The sequence below is a fragment of the Cyprinus carpio genome, chromosome B8, assembly GCF_018340385.1.
Source record: "Cyprinus carpio isolate SPL01 chromosome B8, ASM1834038v1, whole genome shotgun sequence".
Classification (NCBI taxonomy): domain Eukaryota; kingdom Metazoa; phylum Chordata; class Actinopteri; order Cypriniformes; family Cyprinidae; genus Cyprinus; species Cyprinus carpio.
In genome coordinates, this window is record NC_056604.1 from 16,811,208 (window position 1) to 16,831,743 (window position 20,536).

Sequence of the window (20,536 nt, forward strand, 5' to 3'; positions counted from 1 at the left end):
AAACATAATTCTTAATTCTAATTGACTCAATTCTTTTTTTTTTTTCATAATCTAATTCAGAAAAAAGCGGAGAATTGTTTAATGTTCTGCTAATGTTTGGTTCAAAATGCCCTTAGGGTAATTTATGTATTTTTCCATTGGCTCAAATTAAAAAATATAGATGTGAATCATTACCTTACATTTTTTTTTAATTGGATGAATGAAACTTTTTTTTTTTTTTTTTTTTTTTTTTTTTTTTTTAAATTGAATCCTTACATTTCACTCCAATAAAAAAATGTAAAAATACTAGCCTAGTAAGTGGCATCCTTATATTTGCTGCCAAGAACATATGTTAAATTTGCATTTAGCAGGCTAGTTTGTCCCACTGCTGGCTATTAGTGAACTCACAGTGATTCCGTTGAGTTATTTGATTGATCTCATTTGACTTTGCTTCATTCAGTATAGGACCACTGTCAACAATTTAAATAAGCTGAGCCAAAGATTTTTGTTAGTTATTTATTTTTTGTTATTACTTAGGAAGCATTGTCTGTTCTGTCTCACACCCTGTTGTCTGTTTTCCACATGTAGGTGAAAAACACTTCACTTTGTTCCCTGCTGAAAGTGTGCCAAATGAACTTTGAACTGCTGCTAAGGAACAATAGACAATAATGTTAAGAGAAAACGTCTGTACACCAGGATTAAATCACTGAAAGTATGTTTATACTTGTGTATTTGATATCATTTTTGACAGTTATCAATGCAGGTAAGTTCATTTACTGCTTTTTTTATTTCATTATAAAGTCCATTGATACATGTGTGCATTAAACCCAGCTGAAAGAGTTTATGCCAACATGTTTTCTCCATGAACTGCAAATATAAATTTCTGTAAAATAAAACAAATAAAAAATCAATATAATAAGTCAATATAAATGTTTATTGTAACTATGGACTATGTAGGGTAGAGTGGGGGAAAAAGTCCCCCAAGATAAAGTCAATATAAATGTTTATTGTAACTATGGACTATGTTGACAAGAGTGATGTAGACGCTTTCACCATGAAGCTTTCACTGGTGATGTTCCGGAGAGAAAACAGATTTCACAGTAAATGATTTTAATTTTCAGCAGTAAGAAAAAAAGTGTTTTAAAGCTTGTTGTTCTGTAGAGCATCACAGTTATATATGATATGAGAACAGCAGGGCCTGAAGATAGGGAGTACCTGTTATTTAATAAAAATGTAATTATATTTTTCAGAGGTAATTCAAACATATTCAAACATATTAAACGCCCCCAGAAACGCCCCCATAAGGGCCTCTTGGCTAAAACAGTAAACCCAGTTTAATTGCTCAAAGGCAATGGGCAATTATTGTAGTTCTGTCATGACATCTCAGGAAATACTACTGCTGCACATATAACACGTATGAATAACCCCCATAGCATTCATGAATCACCTCGTGGCAGATCTATACAGGTGGAGCTGGGGAAGGTGGGGGGTTTCTGAAGTGCGCTGTGAACTGCTACAGCAAAACAAAAGCCATGTATTGAAATATTTTGAGCAGTGAGCTCATTGGTTACTGATACAGGAGAAAACGCTGTTCCTGTGTTTCAGTGGTAGAGCATTGTATCAGCAGCTCAAAAGGTCATGGGTTCAATTCCCAGGGAACACACATATTGATATATATATATATATAATTTATAGCCTGGATACACTGTAAGTCGCTTTTAAGCTCTGCTAAATGCATAAATGTAAATGTAAAACCAATCAGCTGTGCCATGTGATGATGTCATTAGGTCAGATTGAGTTAGACCTATCAGACTTGCGCCATCTAGAGTTTTTATGCCAGAACTCTGTATTTATTCTGTTTTGAACATCAAATCCTTTATTTTTTCATCAAATGTTTTCAAACTAGTTGGGTGAATAAATATTTTGAATGCAGAATATTTGGATTTTATATTTAAAAATTACCTCAAGTAAGCATCAGGTAGCTAGTTAGCTAGCCAGTTAGCACCAGCTAACAAAATGTTTCAAATATATATTATAATTTTGTAATTCATAATAATTTATATATGTATATGTGTATATATATATATATATATATATTATATATATATATATATATATATATATATATTTTTTTATTTTTTTTTTTTTTTTTTTTTTTTTTTTAATTTTAAGCAAAAAACAGATTGTAGTCATATTTTGCTGTAAATGTTTAAAGCAAATTGCAGTAAAACACCCCCTTGGTACAAATGAAATTTTTGTTAAAAATCTAATATAACATCTAACATGAAATATAACATCTAACATGAAAACTCTGGACATTTTTCATACTTTGTTTATAATTTATGTTATTGTCACAAAAACTATGATAACTTTTAGAACACATCTGAATTTTGATTCACAGAAAAAAATAAAATACACAGTCCATTGGGGGGGGGTGGGGGGGGGGGTCTATATTACTGTTATAGCCTCTATAACAGTAAAAACACACAAAACATTTAATAACAGATTTAGCTTCTATGTATTGTTATTTTCGTTCTGGCGCAATATGGCTGCCGTCACATCATCCAGGTGGATGCTGCACACTGGTGGTGGTTGAGGAGATACCCCCTTCTATGTAGAGCGCTTTGAGTGCCCAGAAAAGCGCTATATAAATGTAAGGAATTATTACATTTGGTAAAAAAAAAAAAAATCTACAATTAATCAAACAAAACTCCAATTTGACCAACAAAATAGGTAGATAACATTAGATTTAATAGCAAAACAAAACACAAATCAGTTCCACTGTCCCATCTGTCTGTAGCCTAAAGCTTTTTTCCAGTTATTTTTGTCACTTTTTTTTTTTACACCTCAATTTCAGATTTCTGAATCTGACCCAGGATCCTTCAGTCAGTCTGTAGTTTTCAGTGTGCTGGTGTTCATGTGTGTGGCTGTTCTCATCATAACTGCACTCATCATATGGAGGAGGAGACGAGCTGCTGGTAAATGTTCTGTTCAGTCCAGTTCATTACATCTAAAGGCAGGGGCACACCAAGCCGACTTCAAAGAACTAGCGGCGATGAATGCCGACGGTGTTGTCGCCTCGCGTTGGCAGGGTCGGACCAAAAAGCTGCGCTGGAACACACCGCACAGACTACAGCCGACTGCAAACTAACACGTGCGTCCTGCGCATGCGTGAGAGGAACGAGCTGTTCATATCAGCAGCTATTAAAAGTATATATACATCATTCAAAAGGAGAAACCGAAACAAAGATATACGAGATAAATGCAGATATACGAAATGTAAACAAAGTAGCGCTTGCTTATCATTTTGAATATCAGTAACGTTGATAACTTGAATCATTTTAAGCATGTTGTTATGAAAACATTCGCTTATTAGAATGATTGGGAAAGATCACGCAACATTTAAACAGCCTTCTGTCTGTACCGCCTTCATTCACATGCTTGTTTTCATCACTTTTGCTTTAATTCTCGGCACTGACTCGTTAGCTAAACTGAACATCCAATCAGAGCTCTCACTCTCGCCGACGTCCAACATGTTGAATCGGGCAAACTGCCGCGGATGTGAGTCCGACGAGAGCCGACGAGTGGAACACACCAAACGAGCTATAGCCCGACCGTCACTCGCAGGTGTGTCCTGGGCTTTAGACTGCTGTCCCCGTGACCAGGCCCCGGATAAGCTGAAGAAAATGGATAGATGGATGGATATATATATATATATATATATATATCTATTATATATATATATATATATATATATATATATATATATATATATATATATATATAAATGTCCTTTTTCTTGCTGGTCAAAAGGACATTTGTGTTTTATGATTGTTCTTTTCCAAACTGTTTTCACTCTCAAGACATCCAATCCTGCCACAGAAAAAAGCATGTCCCTATACAGATATCAAAAGTAGCCTTGTTACCAACAACCACAACAATATTTTCCAAAAAACAGATTATTCTTATGATCAACAACTAACAACTTTTTTTTTAATATAAAAAAGTTATATTTGTTTAGCATTGTAGTTTGTTGACCATCCAAAGATGTGTACAGTGTTCGCTATGGCAGTGTTTGTCAATATTTTTGACTCCAAAGACCCAATTGTCCATGACAGTACATTTATGTAATTAACCCCAATTAATTTTGTAACTAAATTAGTTTCATAAGATATATGTCCTTAATTCAACCAAACTGAAAGAACTCATTAAAATAAGTAATATGATGTAAATTGATATCTTGGTTATTGTAGTATTGTAAAGAAGTTGTTTTTTATCTGTCTCTCTCCTTGGAAGTTTGCTAAGGCCCTCTTTTTTGTAAATAACAAATATTCTGTCAAGGTGGTCTTAGGTGATTCATAAGATTAAATACACTTGATGTTATTCATTTCACTAAAAAACGATACGTTTCTGATTTCCTACCAATCATGTCTTTTTCTCTTTTTCTTTTAATTTAATTTAATTTAAATGCATTGTGTTTGTGTGTGTGTGTGTGTGTGTGTGTGTGTGTGTGTGTGTGTGTGTGTATTCCTATGAAGATGCTTTGCCACCTCACAAACCAGATCAACTGCAGAAAGAAACTACCATTAAAAATATAAACACAATGATGGACATAGACAATGAGGCATCATAGAGGATTGCGATTTTACTGAAATATTGACTGTAATCAAGATTATTTAAATATTCTCTCTATTTTGACATTAGTTAGTTATGCATAAAGCTGTCCTACAAATACAGAGGTTGTTTACATGCACAGTTAAAATGTCAGGTTTCTGAGATAAATGCAAGAAAAAAAACCTTTCTTTCTTTCTCCACATTTAAAGTGATATTCATGCCAGTAAGAATTTTTTTTTTTTTTTTTTTTTTGGAATTGTATTATAATAAGACATGTATAATGCGGTCATGAAAATTTCAAAAAGTCTTTCAGTACTATATATTACTTTCTCTGGAACTATAATTTAATACATATTGAGATGGTTGCTGTAATGGCATAACCCACTTGCAAGACCTATCTGAATGGGTAGTAGCAGGAAATAGTGTTGTATAAGATTCTAATTTGAGGCCATAAATCTTTCAAGTTGTTTCTTGTTCTGAAACTAAAAAGAGAAAAAAAACTTAAAATTCAGATATATGAGATTTAAAATTATTTTGTTGCTAAATGTAAAAAATAATATTGTATTGTAAGTTCTTTTTATACATTTCTATTAAGCACTAAAAAACTTACTTGAAGTAGGTGAATATCCACTGTGATGTGAAGTACTGGAGCCTGGTCCTGAAGAAGAGTTACACCATGATAAAGTTTAACTTTTTTATTTTATTTGATCTTCTATATTATTTTTTCCTCAGATGCAATAAACTTTAGGTTGCTTTTCTCTAAACACATTAAGAATAAAAACTTTTTACAGATCATTTACCATCAGCTCGTCTCTTCCTCCATTTGATGAGTGCAGTTATGATGAAAACAACCACACACATGAACATCAGCACACTGATAATTATAGACAGAGCAGAGGATCCAAAGTCAGATTTTTCTAGATCCTCATCTGTGGTAAAAAACCAAGAAAATCAGAAAATAAATGTTTAAACTTTTGAGATTTAGATTTTGACTTGTATGAAGAAACAACTTATATGAAGAAACAGATTTGCACTGTTACAGTGGGAACAAACTTAGTTGTTTTGGTTTGAATATAATCTGAGGACCTCAGACGAGCACTATCCATATATTTAAAAATTAAGTTCTGATTTTTGAAGATTGTTTGCTAATTTTCTTTACCAAAAGCAATGTCCAGTTTGTTGTCCAGGTTTAGGTAGTTTGCTGTGCATTTGTAATATGCGTTATGTTGCTTTTCTTCACTGATCACCAAACTCTTCCTCATCTGGTATGTTCCATCTCCGTTGGGCAGAATCTGTCCTCCTGTGATCAGATCTTCATCCACAGGCTGACCATCTCTGGACAGGGTCAGGTTTATGTGACGGGGGTAAAAACCAGTGGCTAGACAGCTGATCTGAAGCCCCTGAGAGTCTGTAAGAGGCTTCCTGAAGAGTCTGACTTTGGGTTTCACTTTGGAAAGGAATGTTAGAAACAGTTGACAGTAATGGGTCAAAATTTATATATGGTAAGATGAGTCTTTTTAAAATATCCCAAACATTTAGTCTTTACTATCATCAAGCTTTTATAAAGACACAAAAAAGCATTGCTAAAGTAATTCATACAACTCTTGTGCTATAATAGGTGAACTATTATTTTTTTTTAAACTAATGCTAACTTACATTTTCGCATCACAGTGTTCTTTTCTTTTTCCAGGAATGCCCGCAAAGTCTTTATGCAAACAGGATGATAAACATGTTCATACAGAAACTTCACATGAAGCCATTCCATCTGACCCATGCCTTTTATTCTCATCCATGGTAAATTAATTTGCATAGTTCTTTTTACCACATCAAAAGTGAACTCTTCAGTATTTTGGCCATTAAAAGCATCAGATGAAAGAAACAAACCTGGCTGATCATTGTCAAGCAATTCACATCCAACACGTTTCTGATAAACATGCAAACCTAAATGGATGGAAATCAAACAGATTACTTTTCACTGGCATATTGAAGTAAAACACTTTTTTATGATTATATAATAGCAAATGTTGCTTCTTTAATAATAATTTGGCTTCTAAAAAGAGCTTGAGAAAATCTATCATGAGTCATAATGTGATAAATGTCAGGTAACACTAAGATATGTTGCAAAAAAATAAATGAATGTCTTAATATTGAATTTTTGATTGCTGGTAATACCAAAATTTATAGGGTTGCACTTACCATCTGTGCAATTTTGGTGGTCCTTAAGATAAAATGTTCGATCTTTCATGATGTCGTATATATCACTGAATATACTACCCGCACCATTGTCATCACTTGAATTACTCTGACTGCGGTGGACAGCTTTCAATGATACTGAGTCATAGTACATCACTTCCACATCATCTAACATCAGCAGAAGAGTGAACTCGGGAAACTGTGTCTGTCCAGCAATGTATGTGCCAAAAACCATCAGCGAGTGAGAACCTGTGGGAACATGAGCAAGGATAACATTTTCTGACTAAGCAGACACATTTATATTACTTTGCCAAAATATACATGAAAAAAAAAAAAAATACACCAGTAAGATGATGTTTGATTATAAATGCTCATTTAGGGTCCCCAGCTGTCAGTTCTTTAGTGTGAAAAAGTGAAAAGAAGTATGGAGGGGCTGTTCCAGTGGTAGTCCTGAAAGTTAGCGGCAAAATTTAAATTTGATCCTGGCCAAAATTGGGAGTCCCATCAGCCGAACATTACAGTAGTCTCGAAATTACAAGAGCTTGGATGAGGAACAGTGTTGTTGTAAAGCACAAAAACTACTAACACAACTATGCCATTGTTGTTGAGATCTTTGCTTTATTTCTTAGAGACTTCCCATACATATGCATTATGTATCTTGATATCGTACAATAATAATTTAATGCTGGATTATGTTGTAACCTGTAACAAGGGGTTTGGGTTTTGTTTCTTGTTTAGGTTTTCTTGTCTTTTATTTTAATATTTTGTTTCTGATCATGTCAAGTCTGTTCATGCCAAGTCAAGTCTGTTCAAGTCTGTTCATGCCAAGTTAAGTCTGTTCAAGTCTGTTCATGCCAAGTTAAGTCTTTGTTTGTACTTTGGATTACTTTGAATAACTCGCCTTCAGTGGACTGTTTGTTACATAACCTTCTCTGTCTCTCCACCAAATTTGCTTGAGATTTATGTGATTAAATTTAGGAATTTATGTGCAGAATCTGGGCTTATAGCCCAAGGCTGATGCGTCTGCTGTGTACCTGTGCTAGTAAAAGAGAGAGTACACATCAAATGTCACCTATGATGTCATAGACATACCCTTCCAAAAATAGTTTGAGTCTCCCTTGCTATAAATAAAGAAAGAAAGAAAGAAAGAAAGAAAGAAAGAAAGAAAGAAAGAATCAAAAACAAAAATCTGCTCCCCCCAAAAAAGAATGTATAGTGGCATAATAAATAATTAAATTATTTTGTAAGAAATAATACATTTTTCAAACAAGTTCCACAACACTGTAAAACATTAAATTCCCCCTTTTAGTTCCCCTTTTTGTTGGATAAAAAATAACAAGTCAAGTCACCTTTATTTATATAGCACTTTTAACAATACAGATTGTGTCAAAGCAACTGTACAGAATTAATTAGGAAAATAGTGTTGTCAATAATGCAAAAACAAAATAAAAAACACTCTTTTCAGCAAAAAAAAGCACTTCACCAAATAAATCAAAAAACACTTTAGCATTTTGTCTATAAACTGACCATATTCAGATTAAATACATACTAAACATGTTGAAACCAACCAAGTTATTATCAAATAAAGATATCACTGAAAGTTTCATTTAATTTACTCATGTAATATGAACACATTGTGCCCAAAATACCCCTCTCGTGCCCCATGTGAACATCATGATCACAAGAATAGCTGTAAACTGACTTACCTGCTTTAACAGCTGTCAAATATGACAAAAGACACACAAGAGACTGCATTCTGTCAGTAAATGAATCCTCACACTTTAGGGTATGATCTTGTTGAGTGTTACAGCCTTCCAACAACAAATTAAAGAAGTGACTTTAGCTAATGTTTGGAATGTTTTGCTGATCTAACCGGTCTTTCCAGTCTCGGTTAAAAAAGTGAGATATGCTCAGTATCTCATTGTTGTTCATTTTTAATCATAATCTTGTCTGTTTATCTTTAATCATTTCATATTTTTGTAATGCAGATTACTTAAGAAAATCATGGATTAATGTGATCATGACAGACTATGTAAGGGTAGTCTCAGCCTGAGACTTTCAAAAGTATGTGAATATTTAAAGTTCATGGCACAGAATCTTTAAATATGTTCAAGAGTTTTACACACTAGTCTGCTTTTGTGGGGACATTACCATGCCTCTAAACATGACAAAATGAAATAACACAAAACAAAATGTGATTGGTTGCTTTACCTGTCAGTCATATGGCCTCTTGTGCGGAACATCTATCCGAGAGAATTTGGATAGATGTAACATATGTTAAACAAATAATGTATAATAAATATTATGGATAGCTGGTAGTGATAGTATGATAGTAAATAAGTATGGATAGTTGGGTATATATAATAATTAGGCCTATAGTAAAGCATTATTATGATTATACACAGTAAGCCTTTGCTCTAACACACAAATATGCAGCATACTTATGAATCTGCAATGCAAACAAATTTTAGGCTCAATAAAATAATTTCTGGACTGGTTGTGGGCATAGGTCATTTTTAATAAAACTCTCTGTAAGTGCCAAATTAGATATTAATTGAAATATTTTATGTGTACTTTACATTTTTAAAATTTTCGCAATATTCATGATATCTTTATTATTACAAAAGATATGATGCATTAAAGTATGTGGTTAAATGCAATTTCATGTTGCTTGTGGTTTTAGCAGTACCATCAACGAACTGACACAACAATATATTCAAACTTTCTTAACCTACATGTGGCTTTCTTGGGGCTGCCCAAATGGGAGGGACTATCTCTCTAAATGGGTTGTACAGAAGTAAAGAAGTGACGTGTGGCCAAGTATGGTGACCAGCACTCGGAATTTGTGCTCTGCATTTAACCCATCCAAGTGCATACACACAGTAGTTAACACACACACACACACACACACACACACACACACACACACACACACACACACACACACACACACACACACACACACACACACAAACACCTGTAGCCAGTGTTGTGCAAGTTACTTCCAAACTGTAAAACATTCTAGATTGCTTCATACTGTTATTTAAAAGTAATTATAATTGTAATGCGTTGCATTACTCCTGAGTTGCTTTCACCAAAATAACTACAGAAGTAGAACTTAACGTTCTAAAATAACAAAAAAAACACGCTATGGTGTAGCATAATGACTGTGGGCTACCCAGGCTACTAACAATATAGCATATCATTGGCAAAGTGAAGGCTCAAAACAATGCAAGAAAGGATGACAGCCAGAATCACAAATGATCCAAGTCTGTTAAAAGTATGGTAGCGGTAAAATGATTATCTGGGAATAGCTTGGGTCTATTCATATTAGACACAACAGGACTATATGTAAACTCTAATGCCATGACAAGATACACATTTGTTCTTTTCTTATTGTTGCCATTATTTTATTCTCTTTGAATTCAAGAGGTTCACAACACAAAACTGTCATGCACAAAGTGAGCATGATGAACATGAGCATGATGAACATCAGCTTATGCTTTCTTGGGAAGTATAAAGTGCAATTGGAGGACCAACCCTCAGCCTCAGTTATTTTAGTCCATAGAAATGAACATATAGGCTAAACGTAGCCTAACTGCTTAGAAAGAAAACACAGAACAAATAGAGACCCTTAGGCCTATATGCCTCTAAAAAGTCTAAAATAAACAGGCTGCCAAATAAAGGAAGGTTAAAATGAATCCACTTAGGCTACAACAAGGCAGATTGCAATTGGCTCTATGAAACTATGGGACTAGACACTTTTCGAGAATACAAAAATGAAATTAAAGTGCTTGGGCCTACGAGGCCTAACAGGAAATATGGCTCAGTCATTTAAGGCAAACTCAAAAAAGTTCAGTAATAATTTTTTTTTTTAAATGTAGCCTATCTAAAACAAACTGATTGCAACCACTTACCTTAAAAAATTGAGTAAATTCAATGAATCATTTTTTCAGTTTAGGTCTGTTGATGGTTATAACATTTTGATACATTTTGACCCAGTGACCTAGAATCTATATGAAGTTGAACTTAGATTATATAAAATTCTAGCTAGTCATCATGGAAACATTAGCTTACCTTGTAATTGGTCACAGGCATCTTACTAACTTCTTGAAAGCAGGAGATTTCACCGTGACATACTCCGCCACAAGTCTTCTGACTTCTCGAGGTTCAAGTGGCATGATGGCAGACCGAGAGAAACTTCATTTCTGTTGTTTTGGCTTATCACTCTCGTTCTGTTTTTTTATTTTTTTCTCAGTAAGTGGAGTGGTCACATGGCACCGTTCGAGGTTTTTTTTTTTTTTTTTTTTTAATTGCTATTGCTATTTCGCAACGTTGATAGTTCTTCCGATTTTAGACAAAGGTTGCATTTGACTATTATGTTCTTCATGTCCTTATCTCTGACAAACTCGAAGTAATGCGCATACGTCCATCTCACAAATGTACAGTCTTCTTCTGCCATCTTCACCCATTAGCCGCTTTTTCACTGGTCAGCACGAGCACAGAGGCCGAAATCATGCCTCACGTCACTCCTGTAAAACCTTCACTGGACTACGTCACACAATACAAAGTTACACCAGCGAGAGGGAGATGAATGAAATAAATCTCTAAACAAATATATTAGAAGCTGTCATTTAGTCTTTATTTATTAACTTGGACCCCACACGCAGCTATTGATTGACCACAAACAGGTAATAAAACTTACTTGCATTTTTCATTCGTTAATGACTCGCAGTCTTGCTGTTTGTTTTTTTTTTTTTTTTTTTTTTTTTTAACAATTAAATTTTGGGCTAAATGTGTGTAGTAACGCAAGCGTTACTGAACATGTACAGAGTAAAATATTACTGAAAATTGATTAGTAATGCTTTACTGCGTTACAGCAAAAAGTAATACGTTTCTGTAATGCATTACTTTTGTAACGCGTTTCTCCCAACACTGCCTGTAGCAGTGGGCAGCCATATTGCTGCGGCGCCCGGGGAGCAGTCGAGGGTTCGGTGCCTCGCTCAAGGTGATACTGAAGGTGGAAGAGAGCGCTTGTACATTCACTCCCCCCACCTACAATACCTGCCAGACTTGAGACTCGATGCCACAACCTTTGGGTTACAAGGCCGACTCTCTATCCATTAGGCCACGACTGCCCAAGTATAGAAGATTCCTGCCTAAGCCCACCCCTAAACAAAACCCCACTAAGTTAAATATCTCTAAGTCTGTTTTATTGAAAATATGCATATTTGTTATACAGGCTTTCCAACAATCAGAATCAGAATCAGAATGATTCCACATACGAGGAATTTGTTTTAGTGACAGAAGCTTCCGCAGTACAACAGAATGACAAGGACTGAAGAAAAAAACAGATAATAAAAGAATAAAAATGGAACAAGTAAATAAGGAATAACAATATACAAATTGACAATTGTATGTGCAGTTAAACAAGATTTGATTAATTGATGTTAACAATTAAGATATAAACATGAAAAAACACCAGACAAGCTACAGTACACTTATAGCCTGAAATATAAAGGAACACAATACATTCAAAATCGAGGAACTCCTGTTGCTTCTCAGTACAAGAAAGCAAAAAAGAGGTTGCAATAGTAAAGAGAACAAAAGCATGCATTAGCAGTGGTGCAGTTAAACCAGATGACTGATATTTTCAGCATATGCTAGCAACTCATTCTGTTGGTAGGTCTTTCAAATTCAAATGTTGAAAAAGATTGTTTATAACATCATATTAAAGTTTATTTAAAAATATATTATATGTTAAAATATTATATGTACATTCATAAATATGATGGGAGAGCTGACAGATCAAAAACTAGAAAAACTTTATTAAGGCCTCGTCAAGATATGTCAGCTGATTGTAATGACAATTCTGAATACAATAAGATTATTTCAAAGCACTGCTTAATGTACTAAGCAAATTTTAAGATATAGACATTTTGACATTTTTTAAAACATTAATAAATGTTAATGTCACCAGAATTAATGAACAACCCTCTACATTTCCAGCAATTTTTTTTAATTGTTACAATTATAGGCTTCATTTTCTCACTATAAAACATAGGTGTCATGTTCTAATAACCCTTATTTAATAAAAATTGTTACAAGTATAGGCTTAACATAACTATAACTTTGATTATAATAGCATTTGCTCTGAATAGCCATTTCTAATCTGACTGCGTGAAGAACCCGGAAGCGTGGCTGCTGCTTGTTTTGTGATGTCACGATAAATTCATCTCACCAATGACCATATTTAGACTTCCTCCTTCAGCTGCGGTCACTGGGCAAAACTCCAGTATTGTCAGCCAGCAGCTCAAGTGAAACTGAAAGAAAAAAAAACACCTTGTTTATCCGAACAGGTCTTTGATCATTTATTTGCTAATAATAACTCTATATTCTTATTCATTGTTAAATAACAGCACAGCAAGATAGATCATGGTTATTAAGACACTTACTGGCTGCCCTGTGGGGATGGGAAGATATTTGGGACTTCGTTCAGTGTCTTCTCGTCGGAGATTACCTCCATGAGCAATGCCAACGTCCTCATGTCTGTAAAAGTTCTCCCGTGAAACAAGTTTGTTACACACAAACATTCTTGATGTTTTAGGAGCTGATGGCCAACCCACCGCCTGCAGCCACAATCTAGCTCTGTCAGCATCTCGGGGGAACCAGTGCAAACCTGTCAAATTCTTACAAGGAGCCAACAAACACTTGCAACTCATTCTGAATTCAGAGCCCGTCTGGCATCAACTCTGTTTATAGCAAAAGATCACATGACAGAAACCAAATCAAGCAGAGACAGGCAAAGTCAGATTCACAAATATGCTGCATTAAACATATAAATGACAACAGTCGTCTTCAGAGAATGAGATAACTGTTCAGTATCCTCAAACAAAACATTTATTGTGTTTATCAAACAGGTGGCTTTTCCTGTTTCTTACACTTTACAGTAAGGTTTAACTGTAATAATAATAATTTGTTAGTAAATCTATTTTCTGAAAACAAAAAAGATACATGTTCTTTTAGATATATGCACTGCTGAATTTAGCTGCCCTAGCAACTTTTTCTTCCAAAAGCACCTAGCAACAAATTTTGCTATTTTTAAAATTTATTTGGCAACTTTTGATAAGTAAATCAAATGATAAAAAGGCACACATTTTCCATCTAAATCACACAAAATAAGGAAATCACAGATGCATAGCAGTACACACATCACATGAATGAAGTTAGCTGCTATTTGCAATTGTTTAATTTAATAATAATTTAATATTTGAATAATTGTTCATTTATGATACACTTTTCGATTATACTGTAATGTTGAATGGCTATAATTAATGGCTAAAATTGAGTTGAAATTATGTTGTTTCTACATTCATTTGGAGGTTCAATGTGAAATTATGACAATATATTAATAATCAGTAGTCACGATTAGTTACAGAAAATGTGTGATTAATTAGTTTGACAGACAACACAAATGTTAACCTTTCATAGAAGTTGCTGTTGGTAATGTTAATTCATTTTACTGCTGAATATGCATTTAATTTTTAATTTCAGACACCTTAAAAAACATCATAAAGACACCCAAACGACCCCCAACCCCCTTGGCCCCCTTCAGATTTTCAATTCAATAATCCTGCCCTCAAATAAAACTAACCGAATAGCCCTGATATAGTAGATTGAGCCCTATTTTTATACTAACTGCTAATACATTGCTTAAAAAACTATAATTGTTCAGAACGTGTAGTTTTACTAGTTTACTAGTTAATAATAATAATAAAAAACTTAAATTGCAATTGTTCAAAAATGTGTAAGTGATAAATAATTCAATGTTGTATTTAAAAATAGTCATTTATATTTTGAACAAATCTAAATTAACACATACAATTTGTTTCCTGAGATTTGATGTAATTCTGTGTCATAATTATGTAATAATGTCATCGTGCAATGACAACACAATGTCATTTAGCAACAAATCGACCTTTCTTTAGCAACTTCTCCTGAAACTTAGTTGCCAACACTCCACTCATGCATGCACGCACGCACTGGTATGCTGGATCTAACACCACACTGAACACTAGGAACACCCCTTGCATGTTAACCTGCAGCAGCATGTTAAATGCACACAGCAGTGTGTCTATGTACATATTGGCAGTATCTCTCTACTTGCTCTGCAGTAGCAGCAGCAGCAATGAAACAGCATAGCAGATCTGTTCTACCAAGACCAAATACATTAACATTGTAAAATCTGTTTGCATGCCAAACTCTCAACAGAATTACAAAGTTTTGTCTTGAAACTCAATATGGTTGCAGACTGATAGGTTAGTACACACAGTACATATGACTGATAGCAATCACATAGTTTTCTACATGGCACATGACATGACATGGCACATGACTGGTTTCTATAGCATCATATTCCAATGAGCTTGTGTAAGAGGCCAGTAGGTAGGTGCTGTGCAGGTAAACCTCACTTGCCTGTTTTCAAGAGGCAAATTAGCAGCTGCAGTCTTTATCCTCATTGTTAGTGCGCCCACCTCCCATGCGGGAAACCTGGGTTCGAGACCCACATTATTTACCTATATGTTCCTTTGTCTTTGTATTTTTTAAATATCATTTGAAGGCCATCGTAGCACACCTCAAATAGTATCTAACAAGCACTTTTCACTTTTCATGTTCTATCGTGCATCGAAGCTGAAATGAAGAAAAAAATACTTTGGTTGTCATTTCTAGAAAGTTTACAAAATTAACCATAAAAAGAACATGTTGTTCAATTCATATTAATTTACAAAACAATTTACTCACATGTAGCAGGGGAGTATGTACTTCCCTGTCCTGAATAAGAATAAGATAGTAAAACCATGATAGATACAATGAATGTTCATCTAATTGAGCAGCAGATGTAATGAACTGGACTGAACAGAACATTTACCAGCAGCTCGTCTCCTCCTCCATATGATGAGTGCAGTTATGATGAAAACAGCCACACACATGAACACCAGCACACTGAAAACTACAAACTGACTGAAGGATCCTGGGTCAGATTCAGCCGCCACTGAAAATGGTGAGTAAAAAAAAAGAAAAAAAGTGATAACAGTAAGTTACAGAGATATGAAGATATTTTTGTTATTTTTTTTTTTCTTTACCACATTGTGCAGTTGTAAATTATGTTCCTCACGTAGCTCACGTAGGCTCTTCTTCACTGATCACCAAACTCTTCCTCATCTGGTAAGTTCCGTCTCCGTTGGGCAGAATCTCTCCTCCTGTGATCAGATTATCTTCCACTGGCTGACCATCTCTGAACAGGGTCAGGTTAATGTGACGGGGGTATAAACCAGTGGCCAGACAGCTGATCTGAAGCCCTTGAGAGTCTGAGAGTGTCTTCCTCATGAGTCTGACTCTGGGTTTTACTATAGAGAAGAATGAGTAGTGTTACTGTTGCAAAAGTATTTTGTAATGCTTCATAATGCATGTAGAGAAACACGGTTATTTTTGTTAATTTTTTTTTTTTTTTTTTTTTTGTCAGCACTGCTGTCTGGGTCATATTGGTCAATTATGTTTTTGCTTACTTTATTGGTAAGTTAACAAGGTTGATTCTCTCACCTTCTCTCAGCACGTTGTTCTTTTCCATATATAGATACCTCCGCAAAACTTTCATACAAAGAGGATAATAAACATTTGCATACATATACTTTACACGAATCCATTTCTGTTGATCCCATGGCTGCCATGTCATTTTTGTCTGGGTTTTGTTGTTTTCTATGTCAAAAATTAAATCTTCTATATTTTGTCCATCTAAAGCATCCCATCTCTGAAGTAGACCTGGTTTAATTTCATATAACAATTTACATCCAGCAATTCTCTGATGAACTTGTATACCTTTGGAAAACAAATATTAAAACGTATTAATCTATTTGTATATATATATATATATATATATATATATATAATTACAGTCTCTAGCTCATGTAGCTTTCTTGCTTCTATGTCAAAGGTTTTATATGCTTTTTGCATAAACACTTAAAAGTTACATTGGTTATTAAGCCTTTTGTATGTTATAATTATTAAGGGTTGCACTTACCATCTGTGTGATTTTGGTGCTCCTTAAGATAAAATGCTCTTTCTTTAAAGATATTATACATATCGCGAAATACAATATCAGCATCCTTTTGGTCTTCTTCATGGAACTGCAAATCAGTACTGTTAGTGCGATAGATAGGTTTCCATGTGACCGAGTCATAATATGCTATTTGCACATCATTTAACATCAGCACAGCACTGAACTCAGGAAATGGTGTCGGTCCAGCTATATATGTTACAAATACCATCAACGAGTGAACATCTGTGGATACACAAGGAATATATAATGTGTACATCTGAGACATTTTCTACTACTAAGATAAATTACATAGCCTATGTATAAAATTCCTATGTGGTTTGTGTAGGTGAGCAGCACAGTTCCCAGCTGTATATGTAGTGAAAATCGTGTGGAGAGATTTGAATGTTGTGAAGTGTGAAAAAAGCAGCTCAGTGTTGTCAAAGTTTAGATTAAGCTGATAAGTAGACATCCGAATGGAAATATCAGTGAGGTAAGGACAGATTAATGGAGTGAAATTTTGTAAACAGAGGAATTGATCAAGACTGAATAAAATTAGACAGGACCAAAAGCAACATGTGAGTTCATTCGTATTATTTATGTCAAGTCAAATCTTTTATAACCGCTAGACAACTCAGAAGTGACCAGTGCACTGAGGCTACATTTGTGTTATTCAGACATTCAAGAAGAGATGAAAAAGCAATGCTTTCTTAGATTTAAGTTAAAATGTATCCAGTTAAGAACTATACGTTTTGCCAGACTGTGAGGCAACATTGCATGCTACTGCAAAATAATTGACAGAGCCAGGAAAAAAAAGAGGGAAAAGGTGTAGCTTAATTTTTTTATATTTTGTGGTTGCTAACTAATTAAGACACAAAATGTGCGTTTAAGAAATAGAATTATGCATCATAAAACACTGTGCAAACACACCAGTTTCCTACATGAAGACCTCTGCTCTGTCTGTTATTTTCAAGTTAGTTGTGACAGAATTTTTGTGACTCCTCTTCGAATTGTATTTGTTTAGTTATGTCTCAGAGGAAGAATTCATTTGCGTGGTTATTTTACAGCTCCGAACTGTCTCATGTTACACTTTCAGTTAGATTAACTATGCACTGATGTAAAATATCCTCGTCCGATAATTACTTAGCCAATAACTGTATTAGTTTTAGAGTACCTACTATTCCATCGAAACCCTCGAAATTACATAAAATCTGCAGAAATCTTACCTGCTTTGGCGACTAGAAAGCATGTCAACAAATACACATTAAACAGCATTTTCTGAGTAAACAAGTCCTTATGCCTTAAATTATTAATCATTAAAAGGGTTCATCCCGATTTGTTTTTCCACCCCGATCTACCCATAGACAGTAAAAGAAATGGACACAGTGTCCCCGGGATCTACTTAACGTCTGATGAAACCAGATCCGCCTGCTCAGCAGGTTCATTTGTAGGCGTGATTTTCCCCAAGCAAGCGTTAACCCCGCAGCCGACTTCATTGGTCAATTTAAACACACAGTCACCTTAAGAAAACGAATAAGTAGCCTAAATAAATAGACAAACAAGATAAATTATACAGCTGCAATGCATATTTCAGTCTCATTTGTGGATCGGTCAGTGTTTAATGAAGTTATTCAGAGATTTACATTTGAATGATTAAAATAAAAAACATATTCTCTAGTCTACATCACCTGATGCATTGATGTAGCTAGTCAAGTTTATGTTGTTGCTGATGGCTATCCAGCAGTAGGCTACCATCTAGTGGTAAACAAATGAAGTAGCCTAACACATAATACAGTCAAAATTCCTTATAGCCTACTCTAGTCTTACTTCTAGCGCTGATGTATTGCCTTCAACTCAGTCTCTACTTCCCGTAGAGACTATTATGTCACAGAATGACTACACAACCTATTGGATGATGAAAGTAAAATAATAATAATAATTTCTCATCGTCTGTGTGCTTTACATTAACGCCCAAAGTATGATAAGAGGATTTTCTCATTTCTCATCAACAGAGTAGCCTACTTGGGTAACACCTATTTGTCATTTGTTTTGTGTCATATTTGAATAGAACACACCAATTAATGTGTTTTTATAGCCTAGTAGAATGTACAGCATCTACATTTAACATATAAGTGTAGTTGTAACTGTAGGTATATGTTTATTATTATTATTATTATTATTATTATTATTATTATTTACATAATGTAAATAGCTGCAGTTGTACTTGCTCATCAATTATACATACTTATTCAAAAATTAACATGCATCTTCATTAGCCGTAAAAGGATATCTATGTAAAGGAATCTTAAATTATCTCAATATAATCACCCTAAAATTTGTTATTAATAATAATAATAATAATAATCTGACTTGTGAAAATATAGATTACCATGAATTCTGGCTGATTGAAGCATACGGTGATTCAGATCAAGAAGATGATGAACATGTGGCACATGTAGACTTCAAAGAGCAGAAAGAAATCATAACTTTACCTGACTTTGCTGGCCAAATTGAGCTTCCTTCACTATATGAGGATGCTAAAAAAGGAGTATCTATTTGCAGAACCTTCTTTGACATGCTTAAACAGGCATAAAAATGTTTTACTGAAATGTTTGAAATGTCATATTATGATTGATGCTTTCTATCTTTTCCAGACCCCCCCTGGAGCTCAATCTATCCCAAAAGTGATCCACAGTTGAATGTCAAGAATACCCTGATCTGTCATGTGACTAGATTCTTCCCTCCACCTGTCAGAGTCTTGTGGACCAAGAACAATGTAAGTGTAAAAAAATGAATCAACTCTCAGCAGATATTACCCCAACAAAGACGGGACACTGAATTTATTTTCTCAACTGAGCTTCATTCCAGAGGAAGGAGACATTTACAGCTGTTCTGTGGAGCACAAAGCCCTTCAACAACCTCAAACCAGAGTATGGGGTGGGTTTATATTGTATTTATCATTCACATTTAATCCCCTTTAAAAAACACAGTTGATTTCACAAATATTTGTGTCTGTGTGTACAGATGTGGAGATAACGGAGCCCAGCACTGGTCCATCAGTGTTCTGTGGAGTTGCTCTGGCCCTTGGGCTGCTGGGTCTCGCCACTGGAGCAGTTTTTATTGCCAAAAGAAACTGATACAATAACTTTGACAACTGTAGATGTTATTTTGTTTTAGTTCTCATGTTTAGTTGCATATGAGCAAAAGTTACAATATAATTTATTTTAGTGTTAATTTCGTTCATTTATGTTTTCAGGGTTCTACATTTTAATATACAACAGCAGACATGTTACACCTGCAATAATGTACAATAGCTGTAAGTCTTCATTATACATGATATAATATTCTACCTATGCATAATGTAGTAGCTATTTAAACTTATCTTTCCCTTTTCTGTTTCAGTGCATGGACATTATGGATATGTCCAAATTCAGTGTTGAGTACCTTACTCTCAAAAAACATTGAATTTATCTTAGCTCGGTCACCTACAACATGATAGAATATCTGAGAAACAACAGTACTGAGCATAAGGTTGTTGGTTACACTGAATTTGGGAAAAAATTGGCAGAGGACTATAAAAAAAACAAAAAAAAAAAACAAGATTTTACTTGCACAAGCAGAATTTGTGCTGAACCCAATGCCAGAGTTAATTGTCTC

General features: G+C 34.5%; 2 protein-coding genes, 1 long non-coding RNA gene and 1 pseudogene across 3 annotated transcripts; 2 read left to right on the plus strand and 2 right to left on the minus strand.

Annotated features, from left to right (window-relative positions):
* The first annotated feature begins 551 nt into the window (after window positions 1-551).
* LOC122138140 lies at window positions 552-6,422 on the plus strand. The gene is made up of 3 exons (XR_006155345.1): window positions 552-742; window positions 5,883-6,095; window positions 6,284-6,422. It is a non-coding gene; the product is annotated as an uncharacterized LOC122138140 (long non-coding RNA).
* LOC109053190 (popy Class I histocompatibility antigen, A-1 alpha chain-like) lies at window positions 4,001-8,653 on the minus strand. The gene is made up of 7 exons (XM_019070611.2): window positions 8,493-8,653; window positions 6,790-7,035; window positions 6,250-6,534; window positions 5,753-6,040; window positions 5,394-5,522; window positions 5,204-5,251; window positions 4,001-5,075 (listed from the first exon to the last, which is right to left on the minus strand). The coding sequence occupies exons 1-7, from the start codon at window positions 8,539-8,541 to the stop codon at window positions 5,053-5,055; spliced, it is 1,068 nt and encodes a 355-aa protein (XP_018926156.1). The 5' UTR covers window positions 8,542-8,653; the 3' UTR covers window positions 4,001-5,052.
* A 5,781-nt stretch (window positions 8,654-14,434) lies between these two features.
* Window positions 14,435-18,300, minus strand: LOC109053192 (major histocompatibility complex class I-related gene protein-like). Its single transcript, XM_042729019.1, has 6 exons — window positions 16,865-18,300; window positions 16,387-16,662; window positions 15,971-16,193; window positions 15,716-15,838; window positions 15,589-15,618; window positions 14,435-15,477 (listed from the first exon to the last, which is right to left on the minus strand). Exons 1-4 carry the CDS (start codon window positions 17,166-17,168, stop codon window positions 15,829-15,831), a joined length of 813 nt encoding a protein of 270 aa, XP_042584953.1. The 5' UTR covers window positions 17,169-18,300; the 3' UTR covers window positions 14,435-15,477; window positions 15,589-15,618; window positions 15,716-15,828.
* Window positions 18,301-19,139: 839 nt separating this feature from the next.
* Window positions 19,140-20,517, plus strand: LOC109053239 (annotated as a pseudogene).
* Window positions 20,518-20,536: the final 19 nt, after the last annotated feature.

Bases quoted from the DNA above. Each gene is read 5' to 3' on its own strand.
- LOC109053190 (XM_019070611.2), bottom strand. From the start codon at position 8,541: ATGCAGTCTCTTGTGTGTCTTTTGTCATATTTGACAGCTGTTAAAGCA. The intron at 6,041-6,249 runs GTAAGTTAGCAT...TCCTTTCCAAAG, and splicing joins GAACACTGTGATGCGAAAAT to TGAAACCCAAAGTCAGACTC. The intron at 5,523-5,752 runs GTAAAGAAAATT...TTTTTACCACAG, and splicing joins CAAACTGGACATTGCTTTTG to ATGAGGATCTAGAAAAATCT.
- LOC109053192 (XM_042729019.1), bottom strand. From the start codon at position 17,168: ATGTCTCAGATGTACACATTATATATTCCTTGTGTATCCACAGATGTT. The intron at 16,663-16,864 runs GTAAGTGCAACC...TGTTTTCCAAAG, and splicing joins GCACCAAAATCACACAGATG to GTATACAAGTTCATCAGAGA. The intron at 16,194-16,386 runs GTGAGAGAATCA...TCTTCTCTATAG, and splicing joins GAACAACGTGCTGAGAGAAG to TAAAACCCAGAGTCAGACTC.